General features: G+C 35.8%; 2 protein-coding genes across 2 annotated transcripts in view; one reads left to right on the top strand and one right to left on the bottom strand.

The window, feature by feature from the left end:
- The window catches only part of LOC129281174 (piwi-like protein 2), a 33563-nt gene extending 15638 nt beyond the window's left edge, over positions 1-17925 (bottom strand). Inside the window, exons 1-10 of the mRNA XM_054917118.2 lie at positions 17782-17925; positions 15872-15976; positions 13995-14109; positions 11538-11904; positions 9621-9816; positions 7503-7621; positions 4950-5030; positions 2077-2190; positions 813-1004; positions 252-345 (exon numbers count right to left, since the gene is read on the bottom strand). Coding sequence (XP_054773093.2) covers positions 252-345; positions 813-1004; positions 2077-2190; positions 4950-5030; positions 7503-7621; positions 9621-9816; positions 11538-11904; positions 13995-14109; positions 15872-15958 — 1365 coding nt within the window. The 5' untranslated portion in view covers positions 15959-15976; positions 17782-17925. The remainder of the gene's footprint in view (positions 1-251; positions 346-812; positions 1005-2076; positions 2191-4949; positions 5031-7502; positions 7622-9620; positions 9817-11537; positions 11905-13994; positions 14110-15871; positions 15977-17781) is intronic.
- LOC129281175 (proliferating cell nuclear antigen-like) lies at positions 17487-26203 on the top strand. The gene is made up of 6 exons (XM_054917119.2): positions 17487-18294; positions 19931-20051; positions 20745-20910; positions 21748-21939; positions 22749-22878; positions 23852-26203. The coding sequence occupies exons 1-6, from the start codon at positions 18195-18197 to the stop codon at positions 23920-23922; spliced, it is 780 nt and encodes a 259-aa protein (XP_054773094.1). The 5' UTR covers positions 17487-18194; the 3' UTR covers positions 23923-26203.
- The last annotated feature ends 974 nt before the right edge of the window (positions 26204-27177 follow it).

The raw sequence follows: 27177 nt of genomic DNA, 5'->3' as shown, positions 1-27177 counted from the left end.
GTGATGAAAGCTTACAGATTTAGGCATAAAACAACTTTGGGTCCTGTTTATGCAATCAATTTTTTCAAGCGATTTTCATTTTTTGTGCATGCTTTTTGCCACAGATTTATAGAAACACAATTGGTCATGTCTCTTGTGTTACACTATCCTGAACAATACAACGAAAATTGGATCTCTAAAGGGATTAAATGCAAAGTATGATATATGTATTAGAGGTTTCAAATGCTAGGCATGATGTATGCATGACGTACCCCTGTTCTGGCCTGTCCGCGGGGAGGCTTCTTCTTTATTCTGCTGATGAGTAAGGGTTGACCTAGGTCAGTGATGTCAAGATTGTAGTTCTTCCTAAAAAAGAGAATGCAAAAAAAAAATAATAATAATGGTGAGTTAATGATTTATGTACATAGTCCAGTTCCCTGCAGACAATTTTAAAATTTTAGGGATTGCAAAGTCATGTTTATTTTAGAATAGAATTTAGAAAGGAAAACTGTTTTTCTGGGGATTTATTCATAAATTTCTGAATTTTTAACACCATCATAGATGGTACTTTGTATCTGTAGTTCGATGTGGAAGTACAAAATGCTGTGTAACATAGGAATCGCAAGCAACATCGTTATGAAATTTGGTCGAAAAAGATAAGCTAGCACAAAAGATTTAGTCAGGCAATGTGGTTCTTACTACCTTTCGGGCATATTACATGAAAATTTATGGGGGAGTCCAACCCCCCCCCCCCCCCCCACCAACCCCAGTACAGTTTACATTGGCTGTGGAATGAAATGTAGAATCAAACAGATTTACAATAAAGAACTTACTTGTAATAATATACAAATGAGATCTCTTCGCCGTGTGACGTGAACGTGGTTTGGGGGTTGGAATTCCAGTCGATGTCATCGACGCGATACGTCTTGTTGTTGTAGCGAGTGAGTGCCACACTCCCGATGATCTGTCTCGTGCACTCGTCTCGAAACCTGTTCTTATCTGGAACACGTGAGTAGATAGCTTGCCTGGAAACAAAAAGATTATCATATGTTTATTTTCATGCCACTTCATGTCAATTAATAAAGCTTTAGTTGAAACGTGAAGGGGCCGATTTGAATTAGTAGGCAATGACGATTCTAATTCTACAAACAGCTTCATTAAAGGTAAAAGAAAGTAGTTGCAGCAAACAATTATTTCATGACGAAGTCTTTTGAATAAAGGTTATTGGTCACAATATTATCACTGATCTACATCTGGTATATTAATGTGAACTTATCTTTGTAAAATCATGAAATCTTAGCTCAAAACCGATAATTCTAATGATCACGAACACAAAATGACATATGTGGGACAATGTATTAATACTGCTTGGAAAAATACCCCACATTTGATGAAATTCTGTGCTTATTTTGCTCATTTCTCAGCAATTACACATTTTCTTCCAGAACCATTTGCCACACACTTTTTTATTTGTACGGTACATAAAAACACTTGGGCGGTCATTTTATTGGACTCTGTGTGAACACATTTTGAGATCGTTACCACAACTGGTCTTTATCTTTAAACAGTTCCCAGAGCCCTGCTATACAAAAGATAAAATCAAATGTATAATCTCACACAATCAAAAGTCTCAAGAACCACGTACAAAAAGATTGTTCATAAGCGCCCTGTAAAATGAAATATAAAATCAATTGTAAACAAAATATTATAATTGATTGTAAATATCAACTGTATGGCCCGTATTCTGAAGTCAGGTTTAACTTAGACCGCGGTCTAACTCAGTAATAAAATTATGGGGAGCAGAAAAATTCAGAAATTCTGTTTAAATTGTATATTTCTTATGTTTGCTATTTTGTATCTTTTTGCTTTCATAATGAGGGAAAAAATACTTCAGTTATTATTCCCAGACAGTTATGAACAATTTGGGTGTCGAATGAGTTAATAAATCGGATGTGTACTGTAAGGGATTTGTGCTCAAGTTGCTCTCCATAGTTAAACCACAACTTAATGCAGGGTTTAATTTAAACCCGAGTTCAGAATACGGGCATATGTCCCTTATGAGAGAGACCCAAGGTATATAACTAGTCTCATACTTACATGGTGTCTAGTACTGTCTGATTGCACAGAACCTTATGTGCTACATCAGCGTGTAACATAAGACCTCCTTCATACTGGCTGATAGCTGTGATGTACCCAGGCCAAATCTCCAGTCTATTCAACAAAACAATAAAAGAATGTAATTGTAAAGCCTCGTTCATACATCAATCAGGGATGCCACTTAGAATCGGTTAATAAAGTCTGAAAAAATCATCTAGAATGGGCCTTTCCTACATCAAAGTAAAGGTGTTTGCTTTTGCTGAAATATTTGTTGAAAACATCTGAATTTAGACTATGGTGATAGTCTGAAAAGTGGTATCCTGTTCACTCAATTTATACATTTTAATTATGAAAGTAACCTTATTTACAGATAAAACTATGGAATACCAGGGATGTTGAAATAATGGAACTATAAACTGATATAGAAATGATTACCTAAAAGAAAAATATAAGGAACTATCATTAGAAAAATGGAAAAAGGTGTATCTGTAAAAGCCAATGTAGCTTGATGCGCTACGATGGACCAGTATCATAATGGATTGGATTTGAGTGTTCAGGTCACCCAAATGCCCAGGCAAGAATGACTCCATACATGTACTGTAAATGGTATGACAAAGCTGAGCTAAAAAGCTCGGCTTCATTTTGTGTACAAAGTCAACGAGGTAATTGATAAACATCAAGACTTGGGGAGGAAGGTTCCACATCTTAAAAAAGCTGTGGAACATTAACCCTATCTAGGCCGGGGGGGGGGGGGGGCCTCCGAGGCCCCCCCCTCAACGAATCGCGCGATATTTTCGCTGCGCGAAATTTTTTTACCACGCCACTCACTGACTTTTTACTTTCATGTCTTGCGCAACTTTTGAGACCAATTTTGCGTCATCCGGGTATGCTGTTCCGAAATTACGCAACATTATGTAAGTGCGTGTCAGACCAAAAATTGCTCCAAAACGTGGTTTTGTGTACAAAGTCAATGCAAATTGTGTTTTCAACCAAAATTCATAAATGTATGATTATTTTTAGTTTTGCTGGTCTAAATGTATTTATTTCCCCAACAAATTTCATTGAAAAAACAATGAAAAACAAAAGGTAAAAAAATAGAGAAATACATAAGAAATTGCAAAAAACAATATAATACATAAGAAAATTATTTGATATCGCAATTTTTTTCATTTACACTTGCTAAGAACACCACAAAGAGTTTATATACCAAATATTACAACATTTGGAGCTTTATTTAGGGAGTTACAGGAAAAAGTATGATTTCGCATACTAATTATGCATAAATTAGCATAATCACTTATTAGCGATTCACATGAAAAAAATTACAATACAATTTTGTAGATTATGTTCCAGGGAACCCGCGTGCCAATTTTCGGCGCGATCACGCGGTCGACGGCCGAGATCTCAAGGGGGGGCCTGGGAGGCCCCCCCCCCCGGCCATATGAACTCCCAAAACACCCCGGCCTAGATAGGGTTAAAATTACAAATAATATTAATCAGAATGTTTACTTCTTTCTGCTTATTACCAATTCTAAGTCACTGTAAATTACCTAAAAGTGCATGTTACTATTCCAATTCATAGCTAGATTTTAATAATGAGTATGCCCTCCAACATGATGTGCAGAATATGAAATCGAAATGTGTTACATTGAATAAATATTGCAATTGTATTTACAAGAAAGTCATATCAGGGCAATTCCATTAAATATGTACGTCCGACCCCCTATATGTGGGACCTTCATGAAATTTTCTGTCTCTGATTTCTGGTTCTTTTGAAAGTTTGTAATGCTCTCAAAGGACCATGACTTCGTCAGTTTATGAAATGAAGTAATACTTGAGAAAAATGGGGGTCGGACGTACAAAAAGGTTGATTATTTTATGGAATTGCCCATCAGTGTATTTTTTTTATCACATGCCCGATCAAAAGAATTTATTTGCATACGTGTTTGCTCCTTTATATAAAACCACTCGTCATACACAGAATAGGCTAAAATTTCCAGGGGTGGTATTCTGGAACACTGTCATAACTTTTGTCATAAATTTTGTAATTTCTCTCCGAGATGTGACACCGCTATGATTGTCACAAATCGGTATTCTGAACATTGTCTTTTCCCTGTCATATCTCTCTAAGTTCCCGCCCATCTTTTCAGAAACACACCAATCAAAATCATTGTTATTTCCCAGTGGGAGCCCTTCTAACCAATAGGAAGGACCGGTGGCAGGTAGGGCGTATCCCCAATACAGTAGCTGGCATCGCGCAACTACGCGAATATTGATGCGCTTAATTACAAAGAGAGACAGGGAGCTGTGAAGGATTTTAGAGGAGAAATAGAAAAAGAGGGAAAACAGAGAAAAAAAGGATGAATTTATATGTAGGGCCTAACTAATTGTAGCATGAAAAAATATTCTTGAAAATTGTCATGGATGATGAGTGTAACTAATACCACAATCTAATCTAAATAATATCATTACATGCTTGACATTCAGTCGACAGGGTATCAAGATATTTGGTACTAAACGATATGACAAAATTTATGACTGATATCCCCCTGCCATAAATTTTGTGATATCTTTGGCTTCTTAACTGGGATTACGTGCATTTAAAGCCGCGCATTTTTGGTGCGCGCTTAAGAGAAGAGACAAAATTTATGACAATTTTTGTGACAAAAGTTATGACATCCAACAGAATACTGATTTTGTCATATCTCTGAGAAAAGATAAAATATGGAGAAAAGACAATGTTCAGAATACCGCCCCAGAATATCATCAGTCTGTATTTTTCTAATATCCATAACTAAATTTGCACGACAAGTTCTCAAAGATTCTTTCATCTGTGAAAAAAATTGAATACCACTCATTTATAGAATACTCACTTATGCTGTGGTACTATTGCAGGTCGCGTCGGGTCAAAGAAATGGCGTCCAACTTGTTTCATCTCCAGTATTTTCATAACCCTGTATTAAAAAAAAAGAACAAATGGAATGAGAAATCAATGAATAAAGTACCTCGTCAAGAATTAAATCCCAGTCTTTCTCGCAGGACTCCTGCAAGCAGCCTTTCATTACAAATCGTCAGTGACCAGAGACAAAAAACAATGGAGACTGCAGGAATGATAAGATGCATGTCATCCTTACAGCAGGGCCCCAGTCTTACAAAGAATTGCGATCGATCCGATCAACCACAACTATGGAAAGCCAGCAACGTCAACATCCAAAACTGCATGTTTGTTCAAAATATTTTCCAAATATGATGTATATTTGTATATTTATTTGTTTCCTTGAAAATTCATTTGCCCGTATTCTGAAGTCAGGTTTAACTAAGACCATGGTCTAACTCTGTGATAAAATTATGGGAAGCCATAAGTGTCAAAATTTTTATTAACTTGTATGATTTTTATGTTTACTGTGCTCTTTCCTGATTCATCGATGGTGCCCAAAGACAATCATCTATTTATACTTCCTAGACAATTATGAATGATTTGAGTGCCAAATGAGCTGAAATATGATCTCTCCACTGTTAGTGATTTATGTAACAATTGGATATCCATACTTAAACCACAACTTTAAACCTGAGTTTAAGTTAAACCTATCAGAATACGGGCCATTGTGTTTCTCTATATTTTCAAAGGACCTTGTGCAAAGCTCCTGGAATAGAAATTATGACATTGATATATTTCCAAATAGCCGAGGTTGATTGGATCAATCGTAACTATTTGTAAGACGAGGCCCAGCACAGCCTTTTGACAAGTTGCCTAAGTTGAATGAATGGGAATGCACAATGATTGTTTTAAAAAAGTTAATATTCCAAGTAATGAAGAATGTGAATTGATTATACAGTGCGTCCCACAAAAAAGGAAACCCATTTTCAGAGATAGATTTCACAAATATTATTTATGTTTTTACTTTGAATTTGATACTTATGGTAAGAGTGGAATCTCATCTTTAATTTGAGACCAGCTGCTCAGCAAATCATTCACACATGGCAGATTACAAACGAAAGATATCAAGGCCTATCAGAAACAATTTGCGCGGAAACCCACATGTGAATCTGAATCCACTATCATTTCAGGGAGCAGTGAGAGAAACTTAACAAAGAATACAAAAGAAATGCTAATGAACCCAATCGTCGAATAAGCATGGTTGTCGTATCACGAACCAGTGTTGTCCAATTTTTTTGCGCAACCTGATTTTGACATAAAAACTTCAAACTTGTCTTGCTCATGAATGCATGTGAAGTGTTAGTCACATATTAGGTATCAAAATGTAAAGGAATAATTGAATCATATGGATGATGTAAATGAAACATCATAATTAATTTGCCTTTGAAGAATAAAAGATGTGAGAATCCCAGTTTCCTTTTTTCTGGGACACACTGTATGGGATGAGTTTGACTGGATCCAATAACTAAGGGCCAGTTTCACAAAGTTGTTCATAAGGTCAAGTATGACTTCATGAATGACAAGAATATGAAGAGCAAACAAATAATCAACAATAACAATAAACAAATAATCATTGATACAGATTATCATTGATTTTCATTTAAAAAATGTTGCTCTTGGCCAAGGATATCAGTAGCTTTTGACGAATAGTTGGTAAATTTCATTGACTTTTGGGCCAGTTTCACAAAGCTGTTCATAAAGTCAAGTATGACTTCATGAATGACAAGAATATGAAGAGCAAACAAATAATAAACACATAGTCCTTGATACAGATAATCATTGATTTTGACTGAAAATGTTGCTCTTGGCCAAGGATATCAGTAGCTTTTGACGAATAGTTGGTAAAATTCATTGACTTTTGGGCCAGTTTCACAAAGCTGTTCATAAAGTCAAGTATGACTTCATGAATGACAAGAATACAAAGAGCAAACAAATAATCATTAAAAATAATAATAAACAAATAATCATTGATACAGATAATCATTAATTTTCACTAAAAAAATGTTGCTCTTGGCCAAGGATATCAGTAGCTTTCAACAAATAGCCGGTAAAAAATCATTGACTTTTTGTTTCATGAAATGCTTCTCGGGTAGTAAAGAGAATTTCAGGGTGAAGGTAAGCATGCCAAAGTGGATGTCATTCTTGTATATGAATGGGTGCGCCCATCAGTGTTCAGGAATATCTCCTTTGGCACCTGATTAAGAGGAAGTTCCATTGACTGACCCCATCCTCCGATTCCCAATATTGATGTATTAATTTGAATGTTTGTTTGATATTAAAAACTGTCATGAAGAGCAAACATGTAAGTATAATTTTTTCCCAAAGTTTCAATGAAATCTGACTTGATTTTGATTTAAAAAGTGGCAATAATATATTACCAGAACTGTTTGTTTCACAAGTATAGTAATAATTTTGACATTTGGTAGAGTGAGAGGGAGAGAGAGAATGCACAAAAGAATAAAAGAAATAAGAATAGTCACAGACATACTTCCTAAAGATGATGTTGTAGATCTGTGTGCATTCCAGCGGATTGACTTCCTTGACCATATCGACTTTGATGGTGATTTCAGTCTCATCATACAAACGAACACTTTTCAGCAACGTCACCTGAACAACAATAAAGAAAATGTCACATCAAACATAAACCCAGAAAATGACAAAGATTCTTACTATCACCTTGAAAATAATCAAGCGTTATCAGAAACTAAAACTGAATACAAACCTTTAACCTATCTACAACACGCTCAACATGGTAAAAAGTCAGTAACAAAAATATGAAATAAGATACTAGTACATCTGGCAAGTAGTGAATCGGACTTGGACCTAGGACAAGAACAAATGCATAATATTTGTATCAAACATGTATACCCTTATCGTTAGGGTTTTTTTTAAGGGATTTTATTGTTTGTTAATGGAAGGGGATGCTATTAATGTCATAATAAAAGATCCACTGCAAAGGAATACTCTTCAAGTATCCATATATTCATCTACACAAAATGCTCCAGAATTGTTCAGGAAAACAAAAAATCTTGATGTGCATAATCCCATACATACATTTAGGTGTCTTGTCAGGCTTAGTTTCAGGGGCTTTTTTTTCTAGTGCCAAAATCTGCAAGATTGGGTAAGCATTATTATTGTAATGAATGGAGATTTCATGGAGAGCTCTCAAAAAAAAAATACATTTTCCAGGGCTCTTTTGGGTATTTCTGGGCGAGTATTGCATATGATTTTAGACATAACTGGGTAAATTTCATATTGCAAGGATTCCAAATCTTACAACAAACATCAATTATTAGGTCAGTGAAATTAAACACCTTGGCCTGTATTCTGAAGTTGGGTTTAACTTAAACTCAGGTTTAAAGTTGTGGTTTAAGTATGGATAGCCAATAGTTACATAAATCACTAACAGTAGAGATATAATATTTCACCTCATTTGGCTCTCAAATCATTTATAATTGTGTAGGAAGCATAAATAGATTGTCTTCACCATTGATGAATCAGGAAAGAGCACAGTAAACATAAGAAACATACAACTTAATAAAAATGTTGACACTTTTGGCTTCCCATAATTTTCGCACAGAGTTAGACCATGGTCTAAGTTAAACCTGACTTCAGAATAGATTTTAGGCATAACTGGGTAAATTTCATATTGCAAGGATTCCAAAATCTTACAACAAACATCAATTATCAGGTCAGTGAAATTAAACACCTTGAGTGTTTTAATCAAAATGGAGAATAGCACTAGAGAAATCCAATGTTTAAAATCAACTCTTTACAATTTATTGATTATTTCTGGTTTCTACCACATTTCAACCTTACAAAAAGCTCAATAATTCACCTTAAACAAATATGGGGCTTGAAAGACAAAGCCTAGTGATTGGTCATACAGATGAATTTTAAGACTGATTGTACATAATGATCAATGCAGTAAATCATAACAAAGTCCAACCTAAGACTAATCTTAAAGGGATGGTCCAGGCTGGAAATATTCATATCTCAATAAATAGAGTAAAATTCACAGAGCAAAATGCTGAAAATTTTATCAAAATCGGATAACATATAACAAAGTTATTGAATTTTAAAGATTTGCATTATTCCGGTGAAACAGTCCTAGGCATGTCTTTATGAATATTCATTAGGTGGGCTGATGATGTCATATCCCCACTTGTTCTTTTGTATTTTATTATAGGAAATTAGGTTTATTCAAAAATGTTCTACCAAGAACTAAAAAATTGGATTGACAACTGATTAAGTGCATTAGTTATTTATTGACGCAACTTATTTCATCATAATGGAGACACATCATTTACACATGTATGAAAAAATGAAACATTTATGATTTCATGTAATAAAATAAGAAAAAGGAAAGTGGAGATGTGACATCATCAGCCCACCTAATGAATATTCATGACGATGTGCATATAACTGTTTTCATAAATTAATAAACTTTAAAATTCAATAACTTCGTTATTTGTTATCCGATTTTGATGAAATTTTCAGCATTTTGCTCTGTGAATTTTACTCTATTTATTTAGATATAAATATTTTCAGCCCGGACCATCCCTTTAAAGATTTGTGTAAGTGGGGAAACGTTTGAGATTCATACCTTCTGAGGTAGTTTAATAGGCAGGAAGAGAATGGCTCCATCAAAAGCTCTGACGTCTCCAATCACATCGGAATGATCGAAGACCATCCGGAGTTTCATCTTCTTGCTATCGAGCTCCGGTGAAAAGGATACCGCATATTGCCAGACTGCCTTGTTCAAACAACGGATTGGAATGTAGTTGCTTGCTGCACGAGCCCTTCAAGACAATGATCATAACAACATTAGCGTTAGTATAAAATTCATGCGTTTAAAGCTATCAACATGATTTACAGCATCAATAACAGCAAATAATGATAGAAACAATGATGAAAGTGATGAAAAATAACAATATGAACCATAATACTGAAAACAATAATGAATACAAGAAAGATCATAATGATGATAGAAACTTGTTTCCTTGCCTCCTTGGTTTTCATTGTTTACCACAAATAGGAACTTAAAGGACAAGTCCACCCCAACAATAAGTTGATTTGAATAAAAAGAGAAAAATCCAACAAGCATAGCACTGAAAATTTCATCAAAATCGGATGTAAAATAAGAAAGTTATGACATTTCAAAGTTTCGCTTAATTTCACAAAACAGTAATATGCACATCCTGGCTGGTATGCAAATGAGGGAACTGATGACATCACTCACTCACTATTTCTTTTGTATTTTATTATATGAAATATTCTAATTTTCTCCTCATTGTCAATAAACAAATAATCATTGATACAGATAATCATTGGTTTTCATTTCATTGGTGTCAATGATTGATTCCTCCCTGAACATGTAGAATTAGCATTGTTTAATACTATATGGTTCAGTCAAGTTGGTCCTTATTGTCAAATCTATAAAAAATGAAATATCGTATAATTCAAACAATAAAAAACAAAAGAAATAGTGAGTGATGGACATCATCGACTGACTCACCTAGTTGTGCATATCACTGTTTTGTGAAAAATAAGGGAAACTTTAAAATGTCATAACTTTCTTATTTTACATCCGATTTTGATGAAATTTTCAGCACTATGCTAGTTTGATTTTTCTCTATTTATTCAAGTCAACATTTTCATGGGGTGGACTTGACCTTTAAAAATAAATGTAAGGTGTGCTCTAAACAGCCTAATTAATTTCCAAACCACACAGAGTGTGCAAAAATTGAATTCACATAAGTAATATAATTGTGTATTAAAGAAAAAGTATTTTCAAACCAGATTGTCAATTATGCTCTTTTTTTCAGGCCTTAAATTTTTGGGGCAAGGTATTAAAAGGTGCTATTTCCAGCAAATATGGGAATATTAAAAAAGGGCACATATAATATCAAAGGCAAATGAGAGGGACATTGAAGCTGATCAAAAGGATGTCAAAGGTCATGGCATTGGGATTAATTTCAAGCCCTGATGTTTACCTCTTCTGGGGGTCATTTAATAAAGCTGTTCATATTAAAGTTAAGAGTGACTTTAAGAACGACTAGTGCTCCTCTCTTGTGGTAAATGATATTCACCATTAAATGTTCATTGGTGATTATTTTTATTTAGCACACAAGAAATGTTCACCAGTTGTTCTCAAAGTCATTCTTAAATTACGAACAGCTATATGAAACATTCACCTGGGTTGAACAGATTTCTATCGTCCCTATTAAAAGATTCAACACAGAATTACCCGTTTTTCATTTTTGTAATATTTTCTCCATGGCAGCTTTTGGTCTGCCAGTGTAGACTATTACCTCAAGCCATAATGAAATTTGAACTTTTTCCAAAAACAAACTTCCTCAACTCCAAACAAGCCTGTAAAATTGCATACTATCTGTCGGATTCATTTGTGCTGATTTTAGCAACTTTGGCATGCTACCATTTTAAGGGCAATATCAAGAGAAAAATCCCTCAAGAATGACCAAATTCAAGCTACTGAGAGAACAGGAGTGATGAGACTTACTCTCTACCAGAAGTGCCATGAATTTCTTTCCCTTGGAGAGACATCTGGCCCATCTTCTCATCCAGCGTGGCAAACCTGTCCCCACCAGGACCCACGGAGGGCGTCGGGGTAGGAGCTGGGCTGGACACGGCTGAAGATGCGGCGGAAGTCATCATGCCCCTGCCTGTCGGCGAGGGGGATGCCTGCGGCGGTGAGGGGGTTTTCCGCGCAGGTGAGGGGGGTTTCTGAAGTGGGGAAGGGGTCTGACGAGGGGAGGCCGTCTGGGACAGGGGCTGCTGGGAAGAAAACCCTCGACCAATCGGCATACTTGAAATCCCGCGTCCAAATGGCACGGGTGCCTTCTGTGGTGGCGCACTTGTTTGTACCCCTGAAGAACAAATGGGCAAATTTAAAAAAAAATGAATATCGATGATTATAACAAGGCTCAGGTCTAAAACACACCACAGTTTCCAACTAGATGGCTTGTTGACTCTGTACTAAATAAAAAACAAACGAAAATAAAAACATTTTTTTTGTCTAATCAGAACGGGACCCCCATAGTAATTCACAAACCCAATTTTAATTCTGATATTTTAATTGAATCTACACTGTTTACTGCATTATCAAACTCATGACTAGGGTTGCAAAGGGCTGGAAACTTTCCGGAAATTTTGAAAATTTCCATGGAAAGTTTCAGGAATTTTCAGCTGCTGGGAATTCAGGGAATTTTCAATTTTTCACAAAAACTGATCAATTTTGTTTTTAAATACAAAATATTCCTTAAATACTATAGTATACTTTTCATGTGTATAAAACATTTTTCATTCTTTAAATTGCCTAGGGTATAAAATATTCATCAAACTGTCCATACAGTTGCGGCCTGGAGTTTACATACACCCAGGAAATTCAAAGAAAAGTTGACACTTGCCAAACATCTTGAAATTTACTGTATCTTATAAAATATTTGTGCTATCATGACAAATTCGATATCAAACAAATGAGTATGTCATGCCCCTTCATCACATTGCTATGTCATCAGAAGCTAAAAAATATTTTGGTGTCATTTTTCCCCCCAAATCTTCATTTTTAGACAAATTAAAAATAAAAACTTGACAAAAACATTTCACATCTGTGCAAGTTTCTTCTCAACACAAACATTTCAGATTACACTTTTTTGTTCAGTGGTGACATATCATGATAGAAAATGTAATATAAATCATAGATTTGACATTAATATATTTCTATGAAACGATGTTTGAAAATATAATAACAATAGAATACATTTGGCACGAACATTCCTCTTTTTGTTCAAAGAAAATTCCACCTGAAATGTACTTTAACCCCAACGGCATCCCAATCATGTGAAAGAGCTTAATATGCTCTTTCATTTGATACCAAATTCGTCAAGGTCAATCTTACGATATTTGGCAAGCGAACAAATTTCACTGAATTCCATGGGTGTATGTAAGCTTTTGGCCTCAACTGAAAAATACATTACATACATACAAATATGTATCCTTTACTGTACACAAAGTACAAAATGAAGCTTCTGATCAATTCAAAATAAAAAAAATAAAACATTGCATTGCACTATTTTTCATATTTCTGTGAATGGCAAGGGCTAAAGAACCTGCCCTCCATTTACCATTAAACAAAACCTGCAAATAGAACATTGCCCCGTACATGTCGTCTGTTCCTGTAGCCTGCAGGCACAGACCCCTATTAAAACTGTGATCCACAAGTGGGTCTTTACATAAGACTACCACAAATACAACTTTGTGTTGAACGAAAGAGGCCTTCTATACAAAAGTCATTGGCAGGGGCCTTTAATAGGCTGCATATATTCAGACCATATTCCTTGATTGTACTATCCCCCCCCCCCCCCCGCAGCTACATGTATGGCACTGGTTTGCGTCTTTTTTAGATGGGAAAATTCAGGTCAAGGAACCAACAATGTTTAATACTAATTTATTTCTCAGATGCCCCCCCCCCCCCCGAAAAAAAGGGGGGAGAGGAAGAGCAATATAATGGCACGCCTCTGGCAGTCTCGCCTGCATTACAAAATTTCATTTACATGTAGCAGCAGTGCTGACTCACATATTGGCCCCTTTACTGTAAGAAAGGTATCTATGTTGGTTTGGAAGCTGTAAGATAGGTTACATGATAATTCAGGCAAAATCTTGCTTATTATTATGACTCATCTTTGCTTGGTATTCCCCAAAAGGAAATGTTGCAATACATCCACCACCAACACATCATGCCAAGAGAAAATTGCGCAATAGGCATTGGCATCACCAATACTGATAAAAAAAAATTGTCCCAATGGATCATACTAAAACATATTGAAACAAAATCTTCAAATAAATGGAATATAATAGCATATCTATTATTATACAATTATTGAATAATGTATATAAAATGATAATGGGCATAACTTCAAAACATATGTGCATAAGTCCAAAACGTATGACAATTTACCTGGAACTTTTTTAGCTTCCTCCTCGATTTGTTGTCTCTGTAAACCTCTCCCAAATGCCGGTTTAGGGGCACCGGGAGTTGGGACATCGGTCCTACTAGCTGGTTTAATCTCGACCTAATACAGATATAACAAAGCATAATAAAAATGTAAAAAAATACAGTTTTGTGGTATCTCAAGTCCATGCAGCCTCCATTTCACATACTTGTTTAGGGGCAACAGGAACAGGAGTATCAGTCATATAGGGACAGTGATTTTCCGCGATCATGGAAAACGGACGGAATTCACGGAAAGGGCCTTCTGAAACGGAAAGTGGCATTTCAAACGGAAAATCACGGAAAACGTATTTTCCCTCAAAATACACAGAATAGTAACAGAAATTACTCCAAAATCACAACAAAATGAGAATATTAAATGGCCAAAAAACCACTAAACACGATCTCACTTCGCTACTATCATGACAATTCACACATCGTGACTGCACTCGACATCAGCACACTCGATTGTACCCCGCACCGTACCCGGCCGGCCGGGTTGGGCTTCACATGCACACACATATCGTTCAACTACACGGTCGTGTGTTGCTGCCCTCTACGTTTGAAGATGTAACAGCACGATATCGTGGTCTTAAAATCCAAGATGGCGGATTGGCAAAAGCCGTTGACTGATGATAACGATGTCCAAAAACCCCCAAATTATCGATGAAATATCATTTCACCGTGAAATAATGCTAATAATGTGAAAGGTGAGGATGTATGCATGCTAAATGGGTTTGTAAAAATATTTTATGCAACCGCATAGATCCGATTAGAACGGATTCTATTGTGTTGTTGGTACAGTAGCAGATACAAATTTTGACCAGTGCGAGTGCACGTGTTGTGATTTTGCTATTCAATGTGTAAACGGAATTGTCACTTTTCCGTGTGCACAAAGTCTATGGGGAAACGGAATTTCCGTTTTCTGAAATGGAAAAGGCAATTTTTTTAAACGGAAAATCACTGTCCCTAGTCATACATATGTACTAGCTGGTTTAAGTTAGTTTTTTATGCAGGAAAAACAAATTGAGAAAATATCTGTGATGGTTTAAGAATACTGAGGTACTAGTTTGGAATTTGAAATTCTAAATTCTGTGACATTCTATGAAAGAAGCTACATGTATCTGTTAATTTAAAAAAATTAAATAAATTTCAATTTTTTATTGTTCATGACTGGAAATATATTTCTCACAGAAGCACATATCAAACTAAGTTTATGATGATAAATTGAGCATACAGGTAAATCATATTCAATTTTCTTGGAAAAATTGCATTTTGTGAAATTTATACATAACAATCGAGGAGCTGATCACATGTTCCATCACCAAACTCAAAATTATAAATTCTAGAAATTTTTACTAATTTTTCACCTATCCTTCATTGTCTTGCTTTTATCAAATCCAAATCCTGTTAAAATTCTGTTAAAACAGAAGTGTGCTGCCCCCCCCCACCCCCTTTTGAAAATGAAGACCTTTTATTCCCTAAATACCCTTTTTCTTTTGCTTGTCAAATTTCTCCTCGGGGAAAATGTGCCCCCCCCCCTTTCGAAAAATCCTGGATCCGCCCCCGATCTTCCCCTTTAATCTTCACCTACACTACATGTATCAATATGTAAAGGCAGTTATAAACAAGCACAGAGTGCACAATACCATGGCAGATTTCAAAGTAATCTGCAAAATTTACTGTATATAAAGGGCCTACAATTAACTTCATTCTTTTTTTTCTTCAAAATATATTCATTTTCAATATATACAGGATTGAATATAGGGAATAATTTTCAACGAATCGCATTGAAATTTATTTTAGTTAAGCAAAATTATTCCTTGGAATATCTCAATTTTTACCTTCTCGGCATCTCCTGGTCTCCTTTGTGGCTCCTCCAGGAGCTTCAGGAGAGCGGCCCCTCTCCCTCCGCGTCCGAAGCCTGCCATCTTCAATTCTCAATTAACCTGTAAGAGGCACAAAGTACAGACAAGAGCAATGTTAAAGTACACATACAACCTAGGTACACCATCAGAGAAAATAGATCAAACTTGTGTCATCAAGGCTCTGTTGATTAAGAGAAACTAGCTGGGGAAAAACTAACACACACATAACATTAAGTGTCACATGTAGCTCTCGCACATATGGACATAATTTTGTATGTGTGCTGCTGGTGTTAACAATGCTATCTGATGTCAACTCAACCTATACAACACAACGTTCTCGCTACCACGCGTGTTAGACTAGTGAACAAAATATAAAGAATCGGAAGGGAGGGTGAATGAAAGAATGAAGGAGAGAAAGAAAGAAAAGAGATGAATTGAGAAGAAAGACAAAAAATGAAGGGGAAATGAAGGAAAAAAGAAAAAAAAGAAAGTTATAGAATAAAAGGATGAAACTGAAAGAAAGAATAAAAGAGAGGAAAAAGGTTCCCATCATTCTTTGAAATGAATTTAGAAATCAAGAAAAAGAAAGGAAGGGAAGATGAATAAATGTGTGAAAGACAAAATAAAGGAGAGAAAGAAAGAAGAAAGTAAGAAAAAAGGAGGAGGAAAGAAAGAATGAAGGAAGGAAAGAAACAAAGAAAGAAGAAAAACAGGAATGGAGGAAGGAAAAGAAATAAGGTATTAGAAGGAAAAATAAAATAAAGAATAAAAGGAGGAAAGAGAGAGGAAAGAATGGAGGAGAGAATTAAAAAAAAAGAAAATAATGGAAGCAGAGAGAGAGCGAAAAGAAAAGGGAGAGGAAGAGAGAAGGAAGCAAAGAAAAGTTTAAGGAAAGAATGAAGGAAATAAAATATAAAGAAATTTAATAAAGAAGGAAAGTAAGAGAAAGAAGGAAAGAAACAAATGAACACACAGAGAAAACGGGTCAGGAAAGAAAATAGGAAATAAAGATAGATGGAACAAAAAAGGGCAAGCAGCTAGCAGGAAGGATAGAAGGATGAAGAAAGGATAGAAAGGAAAGAAATAGGAAAAAGTTCAAACTTTAAGCAAACCAAATAAAATCCAATCATCTAACAAAAATCATGATATTTGGTGTTTTTTAAATATGTGAAAAAAAAAACTAAAATGTTTTAGAAGTGAATTTCAAAGTGAAACATTGTCAAACTTAAAAAAATTAGATGAAACCAAATAAAATCCAATCATCTAACAAAAATCATGATATTTTGTGTTTTTTAAATATGTGAAGAAAAAAAACTAAAATGTTTTAGAAGTGAATTTCAAAGTGAAACATTGTCAAACTTAAAAAAATTAGATGAAACATTATTCACGGCATCATACACACTAGTCACAGGCATCTCTCCCATCCATTACAAGTTTGCACCGATGACAAAAGACTCTAAACCAAAGCTGAAACAACTAGATCTAGATATAATATGAAAACTCAAGAACTTGTTCCTCCAATCTGAGAATATCATCACGAAGTCCTCAAGGCTACTGCGATACCACAGGCACAGTCCACACAGCCACATCCACAGGCAGGCAGCCACAGGCCAGGGGGCACAGCTTGCTTCACACACAGGCATAGGCCACGGTCAGTTCCCCCACAATCGTCGCATACGCTACCGTATCTCACTCACTCAGACTCAGACTCGGTCTTCAGAAAGCTCAGCGCACCACTCAAAAGAAAACTCGAAGTCGAATAAAGTCGATTCAAGATCGGGAAAATTAACATGATAACAAGCAACCACATATCTCTGGCCGCCAGTGGAGGCCTCGCAGAATATTACATGAATTACTTATTTTTAGAATTTTAAGCTCATAGTCACCTTACTACTGTTTACTTCTGTAGGTTCTGATATCGCGTGTTCGAACTTGAAAAATCACAGAATAAATAACACATTTCGCTGCACTATTGTACTAGCGCTGCGCTGCTTCTAGTACTATAGTGTGACATTCACATGCGATCCATGAATTCATTCGGGGGAATCAGCAAACCGACGGTAAAATTACTAGGTTCAAAGGGCAATTTTCAGTTCCGGTCATAGATCTTGGCCAATCAAAGATTCTCCCGCCACTTGAACCATTACCGCGCGAACTATTGTCAGATTGCCTTCATTTCGCGAGAGAAAACTGAGCTGTGCAGTCGTGTTATCGTCCTCGTCCTGCCTAGTTTGAAAAACGAGTAACATTGTTGAATTTTCCTTGCATTTTGCTTGTAAAAACCACATCAGTATTCAACATGTTTGAAGCAAGACTTCTCCAAGGATCTATCCTGAAGAAAGCTCTGGAAGGGATCAGGGAGCTGATCAATCAAGGAAACTGGGAGTGTTCATCAGAAGGCAAGAATCAAACTAAAATTTAACATTATTAACAAGTTAACTTTTAGTTTAAAGACTTTTATTTCTAACTTATTAATATTTCTTAGTTAACTTAACAGACTATGATCATTTTATTATTATTAGACCACGTACGAAACACAGACCGAGAGTCATTTACAACATTACTTTATCAGGCCTACTTAGTTAGGCCCCCTAGGCCTAAATCTTCTTTTTCCAACCTTAATGTTACGTTAGTCAAGAAAGAAAAGTCAAAAGAACAAACATGACAAAGGCAAAGCTATGCCCATGAATAACATGATCATTAAAATTGAAGAAGATCATTCATGAGATTTTTTTTTTTAAAGAAGAGTTGTCGATTGACAAATTATAAGATGAGATCATGAGTTTGCGAAAAAGTGGTATGGAGAAGAATCCGAGAAATGAAGGAAAGAAAAGATCCAGTAAAACAGAATAAGACTCTGTCTTGCTCATGGGATATTGGAGAGAAGTGAAGAAGTCCCTGCATAAAAAGCCAGATATAGAGACCAAAGTAATATAATAAGGCTTAACTTGGCTGGATCCTCCTTCAATCATGTCCCAAAATTATCCTATCTGATTTCAAATGAAATTAGGGAGACTGCAAGATTTTTCTTTCTCATCAACCACTTAATTCAATATCGACATTAAACTGATTTTTTTTCAGATCTTGATGAAAATAGTGCAACATAGAAATCTACCAAATTTCATAGTAGTAATCCATGAATCGTTTTTTTAGTTCTAATAATCAAATGACTTTCGATTGAAATTCAGCCAAATGCTCCCAATACAAGGCTCTGTAGACTTTGTCACAACCAACTCACAGCTGAAACACACGATCCACGCAGAGTGCAGATGTTTTGTGTGCAGTTTTGCATTGGGCTACTTGATCCTAAAGGAAAGGTGCAAAATGAGTATTTCCATTGGATTTGCCATTGACAATACTACAAAAATATGCTAGTTTACTAAAATGTACATTTATTCACAAGATATGAGACTTTGAACTTCCTTTTTAATGCCTCATCAGAATTATGGCAGTAACCAAATGTAAACTAAGTAGATTAATACGAGTATTTTATTCTCTTTAATTTGATATCAAAATCATTAAATTTGAATAATGGGATCATATGTCAGAAATGCATTGAACTTTGATTTTCCCTCAAAACGATGTCCATTTTTGGCTTTGTGAATTCGGTGAAAAGGGCGAAATTTTAAGCACTGTGCAGTCACCCTATTAAAAGGGAAATAAACTTTCATAATGACATTTATGAAATGAAAGTGGTAAGTGGAGCCTTTGTGGAGGGTAAAAATAGCCAGGACACTGCAGGAGGAGTTTGGAAATAAAACTTTGTGATCTTGAAAACCATTCCCCAACAGCAGATAGGTGCAGGTCTAAATTAAACCTGTAAAAATATAATCTTTCTGTTTGGTTTGATAAAATGATTATTAAAAATCTGACTTTACTTCACAAAATGCTAGAGTTCTTTGAGACACCACAACTTCACAAGCAAAAAATAGCAGATAGACTCTATCTAGTTCTTGCGCAATCGTTTTTTTTTACGTACCTTGATGTAACTTTTTTTTTAATTTGTTCCTTTCATCTAATTTTTTCATCTTACAGGCATCAGCATGCAAGGAATGGACTCAAGTCACGTAGCATTGACCGCCCTTACCCTTAAGAAAGATCTCTTTGACCAATTTAGATGTGATCGCAATGTTACATTAGGACTCGGTCATGCAGTGTAAGTTTAAAATGTTTCTTATTTAAGAAATAATTATTGGAGTAAAAGAGTTGGTTAGATCTACACCCTTTACATCTATCTTGAGTTTAAATGCCACCACCCAATGCTGGGCAAGTCCATCCCAACAAAAAGTGGAACTATTTCAATTTTTGCAGATTTGAGAGTGAAGCATCTATTTCATCACTGTAGGAGGATGCAACATTTGTAATATCACATATTCATGTAGAAATTAAACTTTGTTCCACATTGTTTTAAGGGAAAAGTAGGATATTTGCCCTGTATGTAATTCTCCAAAGTTTACTTTCTAGAATTTCATATTTTTTTTAATGTAAAACTGGGATGAGAAGATACATGTACATGTACATTTTCCTGTATTGCTTTATTAAATAAGAGTTAAAATCTTCATGTGTCTACTGTCTACATGAATAGGAAGTCATTGTGAGATTTTCCACATGTGGTATGATATGGGCATACACATGTATAATATTCAAATCAAATACTAACAGAAATTAATTGGGTAAATTTAAGTTGTCAAAAAAATTGCCAGTTCTTGTTGGTTATGGTTAATTATATTTTGTTCTTTTTAGAAATAAGATTGGCATTGCCTTGTAAAAACATGTACCATGTTTTGGGGAAAAGATTATTTGAGCTATAATCTGATGGCCATTGTAATTTGCCTTTTTTTTCTTTCAGATTCTCAAAGATTTTAAAGTGTGCTGCAAATGATGACATCATTACAATTAAAGCTGATGATGAACCCGATGAAGTGAACCTTGTATTCCAGTCTGCCAATGACGATAAAGTATCAGATTTCGTGATCAAACTCATGGAGATTGATGCTGAAACACTAGGCATTCCGGTAAGTTAAAAAAGAATGAATGGACATGATACAAGCTTATTAAAGGAATTGGTGCTGGAGAATAACATTAGAAATCATTTGAACTTGTTTTTCGTTAATTGAATTATGATAGCGTTTAGAACATCTTTATGCACATCCAGAGGACTTTGGATTTTTTAAATATCATTTCCCTGGACATTAGAACTCTTGAACTAAGTTTCTAGGAGATAATAATTGCTCATTGATGTAAGATTTTCACTGTTTTTTTATTTGTACATTATTCTTGATAACAAATGCCCAATTTCACTACATAATTAATGTGCAATATCATGTGGTGGTGCAGCCCTTGTGTATGCTAGCATAAGGGGAAGAAAAGTGAAGTAGTACAGGAATAGTGTTTTTGAAAATCATGAAGATGACATTAACCCTAATTATTATCAAATACCCAAATATGTCCTGTAACACCCTAACTAGATGGAGGGAGATGAGGTCTTAAAAAATGTGATGTTGCCCTCACCAGACTGACCCTAAAATGCAGGGTGGGGGAAGGGTTTTGCTTTTTTTCAGCAGATCCTAAATATAAAAATGCAATGTTTTAAGACAAAATATCAGATGTGAACAAAGAATTCGCTTAAATGTTTATTCATCGTCTTTAAAAAGCACTTTCGACATGTTTGACTGCATAAATAAATCCATCAAAAGAAAGACCGACAGACCCTCTTTCCAACTTGGGGGCTTATGAGGGCAACAACCGATTCCCCCCCCCCCCCCCCCCCCCGAGGAAACTCCTTTTTCCAGTAGTCCATCTAGGTGTACCTTTGTTTTGTTCAATGCATTTTCTTGCCTTGTTCTTCACAGGACACGGAATACACTGCCACAGTCAAAGTCCCATCAGGAGAGTTCCAAAGGATTTGCCGCGATCTGAGTCAGTTTGGAGACACCATCGTCATCGCAGTCAAGAAGGCATGCGTCGAGTTCTCGGGGACCGGTGAGATCGGATCTGCCAAGATCGCTCTCAAGGAGAGTGGAAACGTAGATGATGACGAGAAGGTAATTTGTGATGAAAGTGGATTTCAATCAAATGCATCCATTGTGGTGACAAAGCTTCCATGATTTTGATTAATCCAAACCCATTATTCCAATACAAGAACGTCAGAATTTGAACACTTAAAAAGAAAAAGTCATAGATTTTATGTTCTGAATGTCAAATTCTTTATACATATATTGAACATTGATTCCGAAAGTCAATGAAATCTAAAGGATTGGCATTTCATACTCCTTTACTTTCCCATCCAAAATCTCCAATCTGTGATATGTGTACCGCATAGGTGGTTGCTGTATCATACCCTGATGGTTTCACAGAGACCTGCTTTAGGAGATTAATTGTGCCTGCTACCAAAAAAAAATATGAAAGTGACCAACCAACCAACCACTAAATTAGAGAAATCAAAGAAAGCAGTGAACCCAGACGGGAAAATTGAAAAAAAAAATGACTTGCAATTAATTTTTCCATAGTCCAGTATCATTGATATGAGGTTTGAATTTGCAGAGTCAGTATCGTGGCCTCCAATGCCATTTTGAATATTTGTAGACTTAAAGGTCAGAATAACCTGTCATTTTTGCCTGTGGCATTGGTGCCTTCTGGTAATCCAGTGCATGTGTCCCATCGACAAGTACATTTTTCTATTGATGCCTTATTTTAATGGTCCAAGCCCTTGGATGGCCGTTTAAGTGAGCATCACCTCCCTTTCCCCTTTGATATCTTTAATAATACAAGCCCTGCTGTAAGAAAACTGACTTGATGAAAATACACTTGCGGGTTGTCAATTTGATGACCTATTAATTGTATCTCCCGACAGGTTTCCGTGGAAATGGAGAAAGACGAAGGTTGCAGTCTGTCCTTTGCTAGCAGGTACCTCAATTTCTTCACAAGAGCCACATCACTCTCGGACACAGTCACACTTCAGCTCTGTCCCGAAAATCCACTAGGTGAGTCAGAAATTCTCGTTGGTTGAATCCTCTTGGTCTCCGTGCAGATGGTCCAACTCTCAGATCTTCTAATTACACCACAGCTAAACCTGCTTGGTCTACTATCAGTTTGACACCGTTCTCAATATGCTTTTTTAAACCAGTTTACTGGAAATCGGTTCAGGAAACCAGTTTGGAAGATCGCTTTGCTAGTGTTCCCATTTGAACAGCTGATAGTAGTTTTCAAAACCACTTCACGTAAATTAGCCTTGTTGCTATGGGAATGCTCTCGGTTTCGCCCAAAATTTGAAACCGCAGCATAGATGTTCTACACATAGTGTGTGGAGTGGCACGCTCAAAATGTGAAAAGAACGCTTCCCGAAGAATGGTTGTGTCCTCATGCTAAAACCAGCTTAATGAGGCAAAGCGATCTTGAAAACTAAATTGTGAGGTGGTTTTCCGAACTGGTTTGGAAGATTGCTTCCAAGACCACTTCAACCTTCTCATTACATGTTAAACTGCATGTAGTTTCCACTAAATTAGTTTTAGGGTGGTAATGAGAACTGGGTCTTTGTTCTAATTACTGTTTGGTTCAACCATTACTTTGTCTAAATATTACATGTATTTCATCTGATGCTCTGGTAGTAACTTATTTTTCAAATGAAAGTTTGGTTCATACGCAGGTGCTTCTAGACCAATTTGCAGATTATCGTTTTAATCAGCAGATGATCACTTTACAGACCATTCTCTCTCTCCCTCCCCCCCCCCCACTTTCATAAAGCTTATTGCCAAGTTGTAAGCTACTGAAATTGCTCAGTTTGATTGGTCTAGAGTAGACTTTTATTAATCATATTATTTCTTGATAACTTATCTTGTTTACCCATAAAGCAGGGCTCCACACTAACCCTTTTTTTCTACTGGCCCAACCTGAACATTTTTGTGGTCCCAAAGTTTTGACTTACCTGAATAATATCCATTTTTCTTTCCTTTACAGTTGTATCCTATGACATCGGAGACCACGGTTCACTCAAGTACTACCTTGCGCCAAAGATTGAAGAGGATTAAATCAATTTAAAAGCAATCTCCAGGAAATCTGGTACAACGCTGCTCGCCAGCCTCGCGGTCTTAAGAACATTTCCCTGCAGATTCGAACAGTCTCTGGGATAACTCAAACAACGTGCATGGAAGAGAGTAAAATTTCACTAGGAATTCACAGAAAAAGGGGGTATGAATTGACTGCATATCAAGCCCCGTTCCACTTTTAGGGGTCATCTTTAGGCTTGAACTAGATGAACTCTTGTTAGTCTCGTACTATCTGAGCCACCCAAGTCATTCTTCCATACTTTTGTGACCCAATGTTTTATTGATACTTTCTGAAGGTACAGTAAGAATTTTTTCTGTCAATGTTATTTAACAGGAAATAACGGGCAGTTCACTCTTCAACACCTGTATTCACATTTAATTGATAACTTTTCATTGGTAAACTTTCACATGTATTAAGTTTGTATGGTTGATCTCAAGTTTGTGTGATTCAGGAAGGTTTGCTTATTTATTGGAACTTTTTTAATCATCAATTATACCTTGGGGGAAAAAAGCTTTTCGAGTCTGTTCTATGCCAAACTGTGAGGGATTTCTAAGGGTATGTTTACAGTATAAACATTTTTGGTTAGAATAGGCATTTTGATATGCATTAACATGTAATAAAATACATGGTTGAGACCGGCATTCCCTTGAGCTTGAAACAATGTCAATTATAACCCAAGACAATCATATTAAATATGTTATATTCTTGTCAAATGTTAATGTTTTGATGCATTTGGACTATTTATAGGCGTGAGGATGGGTTTGCATATGACCAGAAGCTTCAGTCTCTTTCCCATCAGTTCCACTTACTACATTATTGACTCCATCTAACCTTTGTAATGAGGATAGAGGGAAAATCAAAATGTCAGAAATCAATAAATAATTCCCCTGAAGAGTTACACATTTTTTATCAAGAATTATGCATGCGGCATAATTTGATAAGCACCATATCCATAATTGATATCCTAAGAAATCTTTGGGTGATGTTCTTTTGACTTTAATATGGTGTACATGTATGTTTGTAAATAAATTATATAATTTGTGTGTATTCTTCTACATGGGTAGAAGTTATTTGGCTTGAAAATGCACTTCGCTGTAAAGTGTTCCTGGTATGGCAAGAGAGTTAAATGAAAATTTACTCTCCCTATAAGGTGGGATGACCTATAAGAATTGAGATGTCACAATTCAATTGCCTTAGGAATTTAGAATTAGATGCCATGGTTGACATTTTGATACATGACATAACTCATATAGGAAGTATTACAACCATGATACATTTATTGCACTTGGCTTGCACAATTATTAGATGTGCTGGTGCTTGTGATGTAGCTTGTGTGCAATTTGTATAAATGTATCAAAGAAACGGGATATTACCTATTCACTTGCTTGCATAGAAAGAACATGTGTGCAATTTGTCTACATTTATCAAAGAAACGGGATAATACCTATTCACTTGCTTGCATAGAAAGAACATGTACATGTAAGTGCTAAAGTGAACCCTAATACATCATCAATTTTGATGTGTGAATGTAAGCTATAACTACCATATTTGTTATTGGGGATTGTGTTCATTACCATAGTAGCCAAGTTTCCTTTTATAATATTGGGTACCAGGGCTTGTTTCATAAAGACTGACGACTATTTTGCCATTTTTGCAACAACCATGGAAACCTTGATTGTGATTGGCTGCTTAGCCCTGTTGCCATGGTGGTTTTTGCTATTATGACAAAGTTGCATTAGTTGTAAAGTCTTGTGAAAATGGCCCCTGGTATCTGTTGTCGATGGCTATTGGTTGATCACAAGCTTGTATCCCGTCACAGAGATTGTGATAGAGATTATACTGGTTCATTATTGATCATCTGCATATTTGAACAAGAAAAATATTCAGGTGTCCAATTTATATCCAATGATTTATTGAACTCTGGACCTCTATAAAGACATACAAAAACAATTTTCTCGCAACAAGCCAAATGCAACTTGGCATTGTAGAGAGTAGGCTAGCATGGAAATGCGTCTTTCCAGGGATTTATTTCCAGCATGAGTTGAGGTTTAGGGACTCTAGTGATTCTTATGAAGCCAGATGAAGTCTTAGTATATCTTCTTTCCAAGTTAAATAGACAGATTTTTTTTCAGACCATGCCTGCTTTTACTTCGTATGTCAGTTTCATACCATTTTATTCAATGCCAGTCGTAAACCATTGTTATCAACAGTGTGCATTCTCAATCCAATAAAATGTAAATTTGTATTCTGTATATAAAAGAATATCTGCCTTCGTTGTACATTAATGTGTTTTTGATGTAGATTGTTATACACGAGTGGCCCACAGATCCAGCGCACTCTCTACATTGTATGATCCGTTTGTGATCCGATTTGGAAAAAATGCATTTGATAAGAATCCAAAATTAAAGTTCTGAATAGTGGTATGGGTGTCCAATTTCCAAGCACGTACAACCCTCCCTGCTTATGTAAAATTTTGACACAGTGACCTTGTTATTGGCTTCAATTTGAAGCTGATTTTGACTTAATTACTCCAACCGAAGGGTTTGAAGAGTTTAGCTTTGTAGTATTGCTAGCACTATTCTGAACTTCAATCTGTATGATTTTACTTGTTTGCGCTTCATATCTAATGTAAAATGTGCTTTGTTGGAAAGGAAAACCAACAATAGGTCATAATTGGATATTGTGCAGCGCTCTTAAGGATGATTCAGAAGTGAAGAGGGGGTGGAATAGGGGTATTATAATCTGGACATGGCCCGTATTCTGTAGTCGGGTTTAACTTAAACTCAGGTTTAAAGTTGTGGTTTAAGTGTGGAAGGCCAAAAGTATAAAAAAAATTATTAAGTTGTATGTTTCTTATGTTTACTGTGCTCTTTCCTGATTCACCGATGGTGAAGACCATCTATTTATACTTCCTAGACAATTTTCAATGATTTGGGAGCCAAATGAGCTGAAATATGATATCTCTACTGTTAGTGATTTATGTAACAATAGGCTATCCATACTTAAACCGCAACTTTAAACTTCACTTGAGTTTAAGTTAAACCCGACTTCAGAATACGGGCTGTTGTATTTAGTGAGTGGTAAGAAAGGGTTTATTTTCAATTGGTCTAATGCTAATTCATCCAATTACCAACTCGTCTACTATCATTTGGTCTACCATCACTCAGTTCGTGCACTATCCACATGGTCTACATTCCACTATCACCATTTCGTCTAATAACCAGTTGGTCCAATAG

This window comes from Lytechinus pictus, chromosome 18 (genome assembly GCF_037042905.1).
Source record: "Lytechinus pictus isolate F3 Inbred chromosome 18, Lp3.0, whole genome shotgun sequence".
NCBI lineage: Eukaryota > Metazoa > Echinodermata > Echinoidea > Temnopleuroida > Toxopneustidae > Lytechinus > Lytechinus pictus.
The sequence above is the reverse complement of the archived record's forward strand: the minus strand, read 5'-3'. Positions and strand labels throughout refer to the sequence as shown.

Coding starts and splice junctions, on each gene's coding strand:
- LOC129281175 (XM_054917119.2), top strand. CDS start 18,195: ATGTTTGAAGCAAGACTTCTCCAAGGATCTATCCTGAAGAAAGCTCTG. Junction 21,940..22,748: donor ACGTAGATGATGACGAGAAG/GTAATTTGTGAT, acceptor ATCTCCCGACAG/GTTTCCGTGGAAATGGAGAA. Junction 22,879..23,851: donor CTGTCCCGAAAATCCACTAG/GTGAGTCAGAAA, acceptor TTTCCTTTACAG/TTGTATCCTATGACATCGGA.